The sequence below is a fragment of the Drosophila takahashii genome, chromosome X (assembly GCF_030179915.1).
Source record: "Drosophila takahashii strain IR98-3 E-12201 chromosome X, DtakHiC1v2, whole genome shotgun sequence".
In the NCBI taxonomy this organism is placed as follows: Eukaryota; Metazoa; Arthropoda; class Insecta; order Diptera; family Drosophilidae; genus Drosophila; species Drosophila takahashii.
This window is the reverse complement of record NC_091683.1, coordinates 2,490,153-2,504,455: the sequence shown is the minus strand read 5'-3', so window position 1 is coordinate 2,504,455 and position 14,303 is coordinate 2,490,153. Positions and strand designations below refer to the sequence as shown.

General features: G+C 38.9%; 3 protein-coding genes across 13 annotated transcripts in view; 2 read left to right on the top strand and 1 right to left on the bottom strand.

The window, feature by feature from the left end:
- Positions 1 to 404: 404 nt before the first annotated feature.
- LOC108056141 (protein tramtrack, beta isoform) lies at positions 405 to 3,959 on the top strand. The gene is made up of 3 exons (XM_017139836.3): positions 405 to 935; positions 1,901 to 2,807; positions 2,860 to 3,959. The coding sequence occupies exons 2-3, from the start codon at positions 1,984 to 1,986 to the stop codon at positions 3,575 to 3,577; spliced, it is 1,542 nt and encodes a 513-aa protein (XP_016995325.2). The 5' UTR covers positions 405 to 935; positions 1,901 to 1,983; the 3' UTR covers positions 3,578 to 3,959.
- A 975-nt stretch (positions 3,960 to 4,934) lies between these two features.
- Rrp47 (Ribosomal RNA processing 47) lies at positions 4,935 to 5,559 on the top strand. The gene is made up of 2 exons (XM_017139709.3): positions 4,935 to 5,267; positions 5,331 to 5,559. The coding sequence occupies exons 1-2, from the start codon at positions 4,995 to 4,997 to the stop codon at positions 5,535 to 5,537; spliced, it is 480 nt and encodes a 159-aa protein (XP_016995198.2). The 5' UTR covers positions 4,935 to 4,994; the 3' UTR covers positions 5,538 to 5,559.
- Positions 5,560 to 6,212: 653 nt separating this feature from the next.
- mmd (disintegrin and metalloproteinase domain-containing protein mind-meld) overlaps positions 6,213 to 14,303 on the bottom strand; it is a 25,543-nt gene continuing 17,452 nt past the window's right edge. For 3 of the 11 annotated variants that reach the window (XM_070218176.1, XM_070218175.1, XM_070218177.1), the window contains exons 20-24: positions 13,305 to 13,463; positions 12,712 to 12,773; positions 10,348 to 11,176; positions 8,845 to 9,198; positions 6,213 to 8,081 (exon numbers count right to left, since the gene is read on the bottom strand). In XM_070218176.1, coding sequence (XP_070074277.1) covers positions 7,481 to 8,081; positions 8,845 to 9,198; positions 10,348 to 11,176; positions 12,712 to 12,773; positions 13,305 to 13,463 — 2,005 coding nt within the window. In that variant the 3' untranslated portion in view covers positions 6,213 to 7,480. Of the gene's footprint in view, positions 8,082 to 8,844; positions 9,199 to 9,560; positions 9,592 to 10,347; positions 11,177 to 12,711; positions 12,774 to 13,304; positions 13,464 to 14,303 lie in introns of those variants that run through there. The other 8 variants (XM_070218178.1, XM_017139698.3, XM_070218182.1 and 5 more) reach the window with 5 other exon arrangements.

Here is a 14,303-nt window from a genome sequence, read left to right as displayed (position 1 = left end):
TATTTCGCGTTCTGCCTATCGAACGCGAATTTACATATGCATGGAAAGTTCTTGCAAATGAAATTAGTATTTATGTACGGTATAAATCCAATCTAATTGGATTTGAATAGATTTCGGATATTTTGAGCCCATTGAGCGGCGACTTGGAGTGGAATGATTGGGATTTTTGAAACACTAGGAGCTACGATTTCAAAGGAATCATCGGAATTCTGGGATGATTCTGATTTCTGAATCATAGGATAAACAGAAGGATTTTAGATCTACATTTTAAGGCTCTCCTAATTTTAATTTTCATTTCTGTCATAAATAAAAACAAATTTAACATTAAATTAACGCAGTGGAGACATTCCTTTTCTCACAAACGCGATTATGAGTCGGCGAAAAATGCCAGCAGCTATTGCCTAACGCGTAGTTTAAATAACAATTGATTGCTACAGAAGTTGACAGCGCGAAAGACAATATTAATTTAATAATTTACATGTAATTCGAGGGCAACTTTATCACACGGCGAATACTTATTAGCATTAGAAGCGAACCAGTTTGGCAAACGAATTTGGCATTTATTTGTTGATAGTGTGTGTGAAGACAAAACAAACGAAAAGCACATCGAAAAAAAAAGATAAAAACGCGCGCATGCAGCATTTTTGGTTAAAATAAACATCAATAAAGTGTACATTTGAATGGGATGCTCGATACGCGATGGGGGATAATGAATAGGAACCTTGGTTAGTGCCCGTAATGAACAAATTGCTGTGTTTTTGTGGCCCATTCGGTGCAGAAATAGTGTATTTTTAAACAAGACTCTGGTACATAGCATAGCTCACGCGCACAGGACACCAGGCAGTCCTAACATAAAATTCTCGCCTCACATCCATTGTGTTACATAGCGAACAAATCCAAAGCAGAGCTAAAGTTTCGATTCCTTGGCCAAACAGGTATGTATTCGCATTCGCACTCACAGGGATACACATATGTACACATAACGCGTACATCCGAATGTTTACATCCTTATTACTAAATATAGAAGGTGCTGAAATCTGAAATCAAAGCATTTCCAATTGTGCAAATTGCCATTGGGATGTTGTATGTATGTATGTATGTGGCTGCATAAATGTAAGGCGTGTGGAAAACTCGCATAGATTTTCTTTTAATTTTGTCCGTAGGATATTATTTATTCGCATATAAATAAGCATATATGTACATTGTACACCTGTGTGTATGGGTGCGTGTGTGTGTGTGTATATACAGTGGTCAACAGCTAAAAAGGAAACAGTGCTATGTTATATATATTAAAGGTTACGGTACTTTTGGACAAATAAACCTACAAAGGAAATTCAAAGGGATACCAACAACGCAAAATCTGAACAAAAAAAATTTACCTAACAAAAAAAGTTTTATTTAATGTAGTTATCCCAAATGGATTGAAAACAAATAAAATCTGATTTTTTGTAAATGGGTAAAATCAAAAATGTTCACTTTGATGAAGAGTCCTCTGAAATGTCGTTTTTAATCCGAACTTGGAATGATATACATATTTAACATTAATACTATTATTATAATTAAATAATACAATTTTCCTATTGTGCAATAATATGTAATGTCGAAATTAAAACAATAGTCTGTAGTTTGATATCATAAGAAAAGGATTTTTTTTAATTTGATTAAATCTGACAATGTAATAAAGATACGTTCAAAAGTTTTAGAATCTGTAATGAATTGAAACCCCTAATTTTTGTATAGTGCATCAAACATTTTTTGAAAATATTAAAAAAGGATTTTTTAAAAAGTTTTAAAAGCTTAAAAGTTTTAGAATCTGTAAAGCATATTATTTTTTTTTATTCGTAATACCATAACAGGAACAAAAATATTTCAAAATAAAAATGAATATTATTTACCGCAGGATACACAAGGATCTTTAAATGAGAGAATAGTTTTGCGGAGAAACGTGCACAGCAAAGGCGCCAATATATTTCGAGCGATACGATGAGCGGCGTTACCCAGGAATTTTGTGTACGCTGGAACAGCCACTTGGGGAGCATTGGGGCTGCGTTTCCGCAGCTCCTGGCGGGCCAGCGATTTGTGGACGTGACACTGGCCTGCGAGGGCACCCAGGTGCACTGCCATCGCCTCGTCCTGGCCGCCTGCTCCACCTACTTCGAGGCGATACTGGCCGAGCATCCGTGCAAGCATCCCGTCATCATATTGCCCCGTGAGATCAAGCTATGGGAGATCCAGGCCCTGGTCGACTTCATGTACAAGGGCGAGGTCAATGTCACGCAAGCGGGTCTTGGCCAGCTGCTCCGTTGTGCCGAGCAGCTACAGATACGCGGCCTCTACGGTTCCGAGGCGACGATAAACTACAAGAAGCTCCATCAGGCGAGCCTTGAGGCTGGAGGATCCAAGGATCTCTTGGCAGGCGCACAGCGAAGCATTAAGCATGTGGACAGCACGGAGACGGATGATGCAGCCACTAATTCAACCACCTCAACGATAACCACCTCCTCCGCTCTACCAGTTAACCAGCAACAGCAGCAGCAGCAACAGCAGCAGCAGCCGCAACATCAGCCGACAGTATTGAAGCGCCAAAATCAGGATGTCCGCCAGCAGCAGCAGCAGCAGCGACCTCAGTTAAATGGCAGCAATGCTCAACAACAGCCAACATCCAAGGGCAGCCACTCGAATGCCCCGACCGAAGAAGACTCCGGCGACGAGGTGTCCAACAATTGGAGTGCCTACGGGGAGCCCTTCGAGGATGTGCAGGCGGTGGCCGGCAAAATGAATGCCCAAATGTCCCTGCAGCAGACGAGGTTTGTTATGAGGTTTATTAGAGGCTTTTATAACGCAACTATATACTTACAGGATACAAATGCAGCTGCAGCAGCAGCACTATTTGGATTCCCAAATTGAGGACGATCACAACTATGTAGCCGCACACGATGAGAACAATGAGAGCAGCAGTTTCGCTGCAGGAATGGCCTCCTCCGTCGGCCTGGACACTGATCTCATCGACACATCGGCCAACACTTCCGGCGGACTGCTCAGTCACAATTCAATCGACGGCTATACCTCATACAAACGCGTACGACGCTCGGAGGCATCGCTGGCACAGGCGGCCAAATGTGTTTCGAAGGGCGAGACATTCCAAACGGTCAGCAATATGTTCAATATTCCCGTCTCCACCATTCGTTTCTATATGGCGCGAAAGGGTATACTGCCGAAACGGAAACGCGGACGCGGTGCTTCCCATGCCGGCAACATAATAATCACAACAAACTCAGGAAAACTCTCAACCGTCCCTGCGAGCGCCACCCATTCTCAGTCTCAATCTCAGTCGCATCCCCATCATCTCCATCTCCAATCATCTCAATCGCATCCCCAGTCTCAGTCTCAAATGTCCTTGGACGGCCTGCAGCTAAAAACGGGCAGCGGTAGCAATAGTCCGGCAGCTGCAACGGCCACTTCGATGTCACCATCATTTGATATGGCCTCCTCGGGAGCGGATATCGTGCCTTTTCACCTGCACAGTGATGCGGCGGCGGCATTCAAGCTCAACGATCAGAAGCTGCACATGATCTAGGGGCAAATATTGATAGAGAGGATGAGGGAGTTTTCCAAGCAGTTGCTGCTTTCCTTTTCATTTTTTCATTTTAATTGTGGGATCTTTAGTCATAACAAAATAGTCAACAAAATAAAATTTACTCTTAGATTTATTTGAATACGCTTTGAAGTTAACGGTTTTACATCCTTGGTTGATTCTACTCACTGTTATTCAACCATTATTCATCGTCAAAAAAAATTTCAGAAATTATATACATTATATTAACAGTAGAAGTACACTCTATCAAGGACTATGACTAAAACTTGCGTAAAAATTTCAAAATCTGTTTATTGTCGCCCCAGTACTCTAAGAAATTACTGTATTGTTAATAAGATAAATAAAATCAACCTGGAAACTTTTACTAGGTTTTTGTGTGATTGCAAATATATAAGATGACAATTCATAATAAAATCAAAGGTCGTAAAAGACATAATCATTGTGCTTACAGCAAAAAGAAAAATATAATATATTTTGTGGTATTATTGGCCAAATACCCCGAAATGTTGAAAGCAATATGTATACTTTCAGATGGTAGTTTGTAAAGCAGAGAAGAAGTAAACTATATATACTCTTGTTCAGCATCATTCTGAGAGCAGATATATAGTCATTCCATTTTGGGCCATATCTTAAAGTAAATACGAAAACCGCTACTATGATAGACGTTGTGAAAATAGTATTAAATGCATAAGTACTGTGTACGAGGAGGAGGCTTGGCAATAAAATTTTAAATGCATTCAAAGTAACAATAAAATTATGTATGGCGTTTTCACCCAGTTTTCAAGGCGCCAAAGGAAGATCAAATATTTGTATATTTTCGCAATTAATTTACTGTAAATACTTTGCATAACCTTGCAAATATTTGATCAAACTATAATTGTATTAAATGACCTTTAATCTAAGTAGATCTAATTAATTTAACTACTGCTTTGTTTAATTTTTTATACAAATTTCTTGTTTTAGGACAAAACTAGCTTTTAAATCGATACAAACGCTATTTATAAATTCGATTAATCGAAATTCGCATTATCTCAGCTGTTTTTGATTTTGATACGATAATTTATTACTGCTAGAGATAATTCGTCGAATTTTTCAACTGAGCGTTGCATATTTATTTCAGTTTAATTTTCCCCGTCTTTTTGTTTTTTTTTAATTAATTTTAGTTAATAATTTAAAAACAAAGGGCATTGTGTCCAGGATGCAACATCCATATTTCGACGCCAGTGTAAACGCACCATAAATCCTTAAGATCGATTGGTTATCGAACGCAAACGCTGTCCCAGTGGAAACGTGAAATTACAGTATATTTGGTATATTTTCACGGTCACACATCCTACGGTCATACTTCAAGGCTAGTTGTAAATAGACGCACACGATTTCAATTCATTTTGTAGAAAATATGTCTCAAGGAAACAATACTGCTGACAAGGGGCTGCCCTGTGACCTTTACCTGGACAAAACGCTGCAGGATGATGCGAATATGCAAGGAATACTGAAGACCTTCTACGGCAGCATTGAGGTTCTGGAAGCGGACCTGGAAAAGGCACTGGCGCTCCAAGCAGGACGCACATTGACCGCAAACGAGCAAATCAAACTGGATAGCTACATGGCCTACCTGAATAGCACGCTGTTTTGGATACACCTGAAACTGCAGGGCGTAGATGTCGCAAAGGTGAGGAACTATATCACACATAGAATAGAACATTTTAAACCATAACATTTTATTCCAATTTAGCACGGTGTAATGCACGATTTGGGGCGCGCCAAAGAACTACTTGCCCGCGATAAGGAAATAAACGCTTCTCTGGCGGCCCCGAGATTGGATTTGCAGGCTGCCAAGCGATTTATTGCCGCCGGAACGCACACGCGTTTCGTAGACATGGACGGAGTTATGGTCACCGAAAAACAGTATAATAAAAGTCTGCAAGCAACTGAGAAATAAAAAAGAAACCAACATCTAAGAATATATTTATGCATAAAACACTAAGTTCCCTCACCATACAAATACACCAATCAAATACACCATACATAACTCATAAACTCAGGTTAGTACAACTTTTTACACAGCCTTTTGGGGATTTTTTGTTTATATTTATATTTCTGTTCTATACAATTTCATTTCCACACATGTAGATAGATCTTCTAAAAGATCTAATAGTTCTGCTTATCTTGGGGTAGCCTTTTGGGGATCAGGCGAAATATTATCCAACCTAACCTCTGGTAAATAGAGCTGTAATCTATTTTATCCTATCCTATGAATCGATTCTTTTCAATTCCTGAAAAAGATCGATAAAAATCGAATTGGTCTTCTCAAAAATTTTATAGTTGTGGTTATCTTGGGGTAGCCTTTCGGGGATCAGGCGCAACACAAGTTTCGAAATATTATCCAACCTATGGTAAATAGAGCTCTAATCGATACTTCTTTTTATGAATCGATTCTTTTCCATTCTGAAAAAGATCGATAAAAATCGAACTTAAAATCGAATTGGTCTTCTCAAACATTCTATAGTTGTGGTTGTCTTGGGGTAGCCTTTTGGGGATTAATAGCTACATATTATCAAACCCTTATTAAACCTTACATAAAGTACAAAGCCCCCGAAATTAAGACAAAATAATGTTGTAAAGCTGGAAAATAATTTTAATTCATACGTTTCTTTCTAAATGGCTTAATTTACGGTACAATACGATATATTACTGATGTTTCAAAACCGATAAATTAACATTAGCATTTTCCTTAAATTTATGTTGATCATATTCAATACTTTAACCATACAGATATTAATATTTCCGATTTAATTTCTTCTGTTTTTCTTTGTTGTTTTCTTGAATTATTAATTATTTATGTATATAGCATTTTTGTTTTGTTGTGTTTGTTTTTATTTTGGTTTTTTATTTGTTATTTTTTATTTCTTATTTTTTTGTTAAGATTATTGAACGAGAACTGGCAATATAGCCCAAAATTTTCTATCAGTCGGTGTAAGATTGCCCCAATAAGGGGGTTTTTAAAGCCCGGGCTGGGCCCAGTGCACAATTGTTTTTTTCCTGCCGCTTATCCGTGACCATCGAAATGTTCAAGTTCTCTACACGTCCAGCAAAGGATCGTATAATTTACTAACTAGCATAAATATTAATTTTTTTTGTTTTGTTATTTACAGGCTGCGTTTTGTGTTAATTTTACTGGCTTTTTGGTTTTATTTGTTTTTTTTTTTTGTGTTTTTCTCGAAAGTTTTTCCTACTCGAACGTTGGCATTGCTTGGTCCGAGGTATGCAAAAAATATGTAAATATTTCCCAATTTGTATCTTTTATTTCGTTAATGCTGTTGCTGTTCTGCTGTTGTTGTATCTCCATCATCTTTACGAGTATGAATATAAATTGGGATGTACTCACTTAATAATTGTTATTAATCTATGAATAAAGTATGGCTATGTATTTACCACTCACACATAAGAATACACATTTTTTGTTGCTTGTTAAGTTTGTTTTTTCGGTTCTGTTCTCTTCTTCAATTCTTTTTACTCCTTCTCGTTCTTGGGTTTTGTTTTTACGTTAACTAGTTTGGTTTTTTGTTGTCTTCACATTTACATTTATATACTTAACTACTTAAAGTTAAAATTTATTTATGTGCTTATACACGAGCAACGTATTTGTAACTATGCTAAAGTAATCATAAAGGTCGATACAAATTTCATTTATTCATTATTTAGAGAGAAAGCTAGCTGCGCGCTGGCTCCGGGCACATGTGAGTGGAATGTGGAGTGGGCGTGGCTGATTCTGATTCTGATTTTGTTACTGAATTGATTGTTGATCTATGTGCGATTCTGGATATAGTGATCCTGATCCTGATCCTCAACCCGATCCCTATCCCGATGATTTAGATAACAATATCAATGCTTATATTCCGGGTAGCAGCCATTCTCGATGATTTGTTCGGACTGACTGTTGTTGCTGCTGCTGGTATCGCCTGATTGCTGCGGATGATGATGCTGTTGCTGATGCTGATAAATTGGCAGCTGAAGTAGCTGCTGCTGATGCTGCTGCTGATGATGACTTGCCGTGTCTGCTGCCGCTGCTGCTGCTAATGGCAAACCGCGACGAATGGGCGGCTGGATAACACTTCCACTGCTTTCCGTTTCCGTTGAGGGCGGGGATGGATAATAGTCCCTCTGACTTACACTTATACCATTTGGGACGATTGGCAAAGCCATTATGGAATTGTTGGCTACCCCCGTCGCCGCTGATCCCGCTGATCCCGCCGATCCCGATGCCGCTGCCGCTGCGGAGGATTGATGATGATCGCCGTGGTGCTGCTGATGCTGATGTTGCTGCTGATGATGCTGCTGTATAGCCCCCGAAATGGGTCCGACGTCGATGTATGGTTGGGAATCCGACATTGTACCGGATGGCGGCTGGTCCAATACCACGACGGATACCACATCCTCACTCGCCCACCGGGCTAACTGTTGTTGAGCTTGAATAAAGTCATCACTAGAAAATAATAATCGTAGCAGGAACAACGGCACATGGTAAGAACAAAAGGGGGCCATCGGGTAAAGGAACAGGGATCGGATCGATTGGTTGATAGGTTTAGGAGGACGGGTTTCTAATGTATAATATGATTTATTGATCAGATATATTGAAATTCTTTAAACAAAAAGTCAAATAAAAGACATCTAATCATGACCACAACAAGCTAGAGCTAAGTTACACGAATCGGAATCAATCAAACTAGGATATTATATACATTAATTTGTCCCTTTAAAGGCCAATTATAAAAGAAAAATAATCGAATTGTGTGTGGGATTTTAAGAAATAGAAAACCTTTGCTAATAAACGATGCATCAGCAACTGAACTTGTTAGTCAAGGACATGTATAAAAGGATTGTACATTTGAGATACAAGAGATACAACAGAGGCGGATTAATCATAACAAATCGTCATAAAAAAAGGCAAAAAAAAAAGGAAATCAAAATTGAAAAAAAAAAAATTATAAAAATAAATAAAGAAATTCTTGGCTTTGATTAGTAATAAACGATGCATCAGCAGCAAAAAAACAGATATAAAAGGATCGTACAACTGAGAAACAACAGATACAACAGATAATACAGGAATCAAAAAAAAAAAAAAAAAAAAAAAAATCCCCCAGCTGATGCATCGTTTACACTCAGCTTCTGGCGTCGTGGGAAGGATAATGGTTGTGGTAACGGCCTGGCTATGGAACAAACAGACTAAAATAGAGGCCTGGACTTACCTCTCGCTATCTGGTGTCTCGTGGCAGTCGAGCCGAGCGTCGACCACTTGGCCGTGGTGGTCGGCGGTCTCGTAGATGCCCTCGTCATCCTGCTGCAAATGGGTGTGCGATGAGTGGTGCGACGAGTGCGGACCGTGCGTGGCGTGTCCGTGGGCATGGGAGTGGTGCGTGTGGTGCCCGAATGCGTGGGGTGAATGCGACTGGTGCGGCGCGTGGCGTCCCGACGAAGCCGGCTGTCGGTAGCGTCCACCGAATGTGAATCGAGACTCCTCATCGGAACGGGGACGACAGCTTCTGCTGTAAGACGCATGAATTGTAGCGGTTTTCTGAGATTGTGGTATTTGCTGATTGGAGCTATAGAGGCGATAAGGATAAAGAAAAGGCAAGCAAATAATCGAGTTATTTAGTGGTGGCATGGGAGTTAATGGAGGGAGGGTTTTGGGGCTTTAGGTTTTTTCCTTTCTTTTTTTTTTGTGTAAATATTTTTTTTTTTTTTTTTTAAGAGCCTGAAACCGAGACCAAAACAGAGACCGACGATAGCCATGAGGAACTTAAGAGCAATGTCAACGCATTGGTTAGAATGCTTGTTTTAAAAAAATGTGCAAGTGATTACGTAAATAGGAAAACGATGTGAAGATCAAGACCCTTAAGAAATATGTAAGACCACAAGAGATGGTAGTAGTTAAGTTAAGTTTAGTTAGAGAGTGGGAACCAACCTTTATCACACAAGGTATTCCAGCCTGAAGCCTGCAAGAAATGCGAATATAAATTGGCATTGGCTTGAGTTACATTTGTAATAATACTGCAGTACAAACAAGCAGTGGCTTTCATGCCTTAATGGTAGGTGGTCAGTTTTTAGTTTTTTTAGTTTTTCTGTTTAAGGTAACATTATGAATTTGTATATGCTTTTTATGCGAATTTAATGAAGGTATGAAGCTTTTGTCTTCGTTAGTTTTTATATATGAACATGTTAGATTAGATACTCTCAAGCCATCAAATATATTTGGGTAATTAATCACTTGCTCTACGTTTTGGTTTTAGTTATGGGTTGAGTGGAAATTTTGGTATCACAGATTTTAGACTATTGGAAAATTATAAACGCGTTGACTATTAAGAATACATTTGGTTGGTTAATGGGAAGCAACTGTTCACTGCCTACGTTAATGCCATGTTACAAAGCAGATAGCGAATACAGATAGTACAAGGTGTAAGAACTTCTAGGAGATTCACAGCAGTTAGTCATTTATGTTCAGGTGTGTTAAAAACAAATGTAAGATTTTTTCAAATATAATATTTCTTATTTTTCATGTGGACAAGACAAAACAAGACAAGACAAGACAGGACAGGACGCGACAAGATAGGACAGGACGGGACAGGACGGGACAGGACAGGACGGGCTTTTCGGGTGTCTGACTGACTCGGTGCCAATACTTAATACATTTTTTTTGTAAGAGGTTTTTTAACGGTACGGTGATTGAGTTCTGAAGCAGAAATAACACTAACCCTTGAGATGACTCACTACAAGCTGCGGAACTTTCTAATCTATAGTGTCGATCGGCCTCTGTTTCCGACATTCGTATATCCTCGGATCCGCTGGGACTCATGTGACGGGACGAGTGATGCTCTAGCTGCCTGATCAGGTCCTCCAAATTGCGTATTCGCAGCGGTCCCGTCGACGGGGCATCGTCATCGTCCAGCTGCTGCTGCTGCTGCTGTTGCGCCTGCAATGGCATCACCCCGGAGGATGGCTGATGCAGCTGATGCTGCGACCGATGGTGATGGAGCAACTGCCCGCCATGCGGCATACCCCCCGACATGGACGTCGATCCGCCGCCGCCACCGAGGCTCGAACCCAATCCCATGCCAGCGAGTCCGGCGCCGCTGCCGTCGAGAATGATCGCATGGACGGCGGCATTGTCGCAGATATTCTCCCGCGAGCTCGACTTGGAACCGATCTGTCGCTTGTACTGCTGCTGCTGCTGCTGCTGCTGTTCGGAGGCCGAGTAGCCCAGCTGCGAGTTGTTGCAGTCCTGCAGCGTCTTGCGGAGCATCTCCTCGCTCAAACTGCCGCTGCCGACGGGCGTGTTGCCGGTTCCGGTACCACGATGCGTGGCAGCATTGCGCAGCGCCTCCAAAATGTCCTCGTGATAGCCGTTGAGCGACTTGAGGGTTCGCTCCACCTCCGAGGCCGCCGCACCGCCGCTCGTCGAGGCCAGGGTGCCGTCTTGGGTTATTAGCTCGAGGTTATCGGACTGATTGTCATCGCCCCATTTATCTTTCAGCTGCTCACCGTGCACCAGGCCATAGCCGTGCTTCTTTAATATACCCTTCTCTGTGTGCGGGGCAGCCAATAATTAAGTTTGCAATAAGTTTGAAGTTAGTATTTGGTATTTAGTTCCAATGAGCATGTAAAGGAATATACATATGTACAGAATTTGAGAGGTACACGAGAGAGAGAGAGACTGCAAAACAGCGATTATAGTGGATAGGATGACTTATACTTATATGCACAGGATGCACAAGAAATATACCTAATATATGATTGGTTCCCTTTTTCAAAACGATTCCTAATTTTAGTCGAATGTTTAGCCTATGTTTTACCCCCTTTTGGTCGTGTGTATATTTATAATCATCATTACCATGCGAGTTCGATATGTGCAAAATTAAAGAAATCGATTAAAATACCTATTAATAATTAATTATACAATAATTTACAGAACATCATCTTTAAAGGAAAAACTTGATTAGTCTTATATGTAACATAGAATATAATATAATAATAAATCGACTCGACTGTTGATGCTGATTAAGAATATATATACCTAATAGTTTATCCTCAAAAAGAAAAAAGGCTGAAGAAACTTATTCAATTTTGTAGTTTGGAAGAAGACCTCTATTAAATATAATAATAAATAAAATAAAAATATTGACGCGAAGTTTAAGTTTTGATTATGTCTTTATTTACATAACAATTGATAACAAACATAAGAAAGAGAGAGAAAGCTTTTCAGACCTTTCTTAAATAGTATCAATTCTAAATAAAGACTGAGCTTAAAAAGGAATTTCTTAAAATTTCATTTAATTAATAATCTATATCGAAAAGTAACCGGTATTTAGTCCTCCATAAAAAAATCAAATAAGAAAGGGACATAAGAAGCTTGTTGGGTGGGTGTACGTATATATAAATAACATATATGTTCGCTGAAAATAAAGTTATGATTGCTATCGAGAGTATTCAGGTGTAAAACTCTAACTGCAATAATAGAAGCTCTGAAGAGTACAAGCAATAAACGTTAATCAATTGTTGTTCTAATCAAATTTAGGTTGTTAACATGGAAGGCATCTAGACTTTTAAGCGGGAACATGGAAACACAAATGGTTTAAAACCGTTTTTCCATTAATATGCGATTACATAGTGTCTTTTTGGGGGGAAATTCCCGTTCACCGTGATGAAAAAATCGATCCACAGGCTTTTGTGTTTATATGTGTACAAAATTTTAAAAGTTTTTTGATTGTGCAAAAAATGTCAGGTCCCCAAGATGATTTATTTTTAAATTGAGGACTCTAAAAAAGACCTCTATAGGTTTTTTTTTTTAAAAGGAAACATATCTGAACGAGAACCTCCCCTTAAATGAAACTCTAAATTTATAATCGGGTATCTCACTGAAATCTCAAGATTGAATTGAAAAGCTCCTGAAAATCCGTCGGTGTCTATAATTAATATAATGTAATTTGGTAGACAACAAGCTTGGACTTTTAGTTGGAATTCTGATCTTCGAGGTTTCTGTGACACCCCCTTAAGCCACTTTGTTTGTGAATCTAGTCTAAGCACAAGTGTTTTAAGTATTGTAAACATAAAGTATTAACCTGCATGTGACTGATCGTCCTCGCCACATGACGTGTAGCGCCGTCCATGAATTCCCTTGTCCCTGTGAATGATAATAATGAAATAGGAGCATGCTCGGTCGAAAGAGTGTGACCAAGCGGCTGAGTTTGGTTCTAAACGATGAATCAGACAGCATGTTCTCTTCAGCTTCGAAATTGTATGATATACTCTCCAAATAGGAATGAAATTGCCGATGCATCGTTTAACACTCAGCCTGGTTGTAAACGATACATGAGTCAGTAGGCTCGCTTTCTTCACTTTCGAAATATTAGGTATGGATATACGTTCCATTTAGAAATGAAATTGCTGATGCATCGTTTAACCACTTAGCCTGGTTGTAAACGATGAAGCAGCAGATGTTGGGATGTTTTTCTCATCTTATCAGATTTTATTATCGTTTAATGTGAAAATGATGTTGCTAAGATATCGTTTAATGTCAAAATGATATGGCTGATGTATCGTTTAGTGTGAAAATGATACGGCGGATGTATCGTTTAGAACCTGCTTTGCTTTTTCGGTTCTTGGGCACACTCTCTGTTTTTTTTTGTTTTGTTTTTTGTTTAAGTGTACGCACCTGAAGCCAGTCTGATTGGCATAGACTAACTTGCTGGATCCATCCAAGGAGACCTCTTCAACGGAATGATGGTTGGGTGCCGTCGCCGCTCCACCGTAACTTTTCGCAATCGGTTTCTTCGAATAGGGCGGATCGTATTTTAGCGTAGTAGTCTTTCGCCTGTGCATCGGTGGCCATCGGTACCCACATTCACATTGTAGTTCACGTTGTAGTCGTTGTAGTTGTTTATTCATTTATATGCGTTATATATATTATAGATTTTGCATACACTCCAATGTATATAGTATGTGTAATAATTTAAAGCGTAAAGTTATGCGTTATGTGTTTTACAGATATATGAGGTCCAGTTATCGTATTTATTTTATTGAATTATTCAGCAAAATCAATTTAACGTCAGAGTGTTTTTTGTATTTGTAATTATGGGGGGGCAGGAGACGTGGTTAATGGGTAATCGTAGGTTTGTATATGTTTTTTTTTGGTTTTGGTTTTGGTTCAGTTTGGTTCGGTTAGTAAATAAATAAATATGGTTTATTTGAAGAGTATGAAGTAGAAACGTGCACACATACACACGCATGCACCAGGGTTTTTTTTTTTTAGTTTTTTAAATGTTTTATTTTTTATTATTTTTCGTACATGCGTGTGTATTTTGCGGGCCCGTTGAATAATATGTTTTTTGATTGCAGAGTTTTTGATCAGGATTTCATTTTTAATTTTATTTTGATAAACACCGATTTGAATAGGTTGAATTTGGTTTGGTTGTTGATTTTTTGAGTTTTGTTGGATCATTATATTGATGTTGTTGTTGATTGTTGTTTGGAAACGAAATGTTGCAATGAGAGTCTTAATTAATCAAATGCTTACAGATTTTGAATAAACATTTTTGGGTTGAATATAAAGATTTTTGTTATGAATTGTATAGTATATGTTTTGTAAGAAATGAACACACACAGTTATACGCCTGGTCTTAAAAAATATATTTACACCCATACATGCATATTT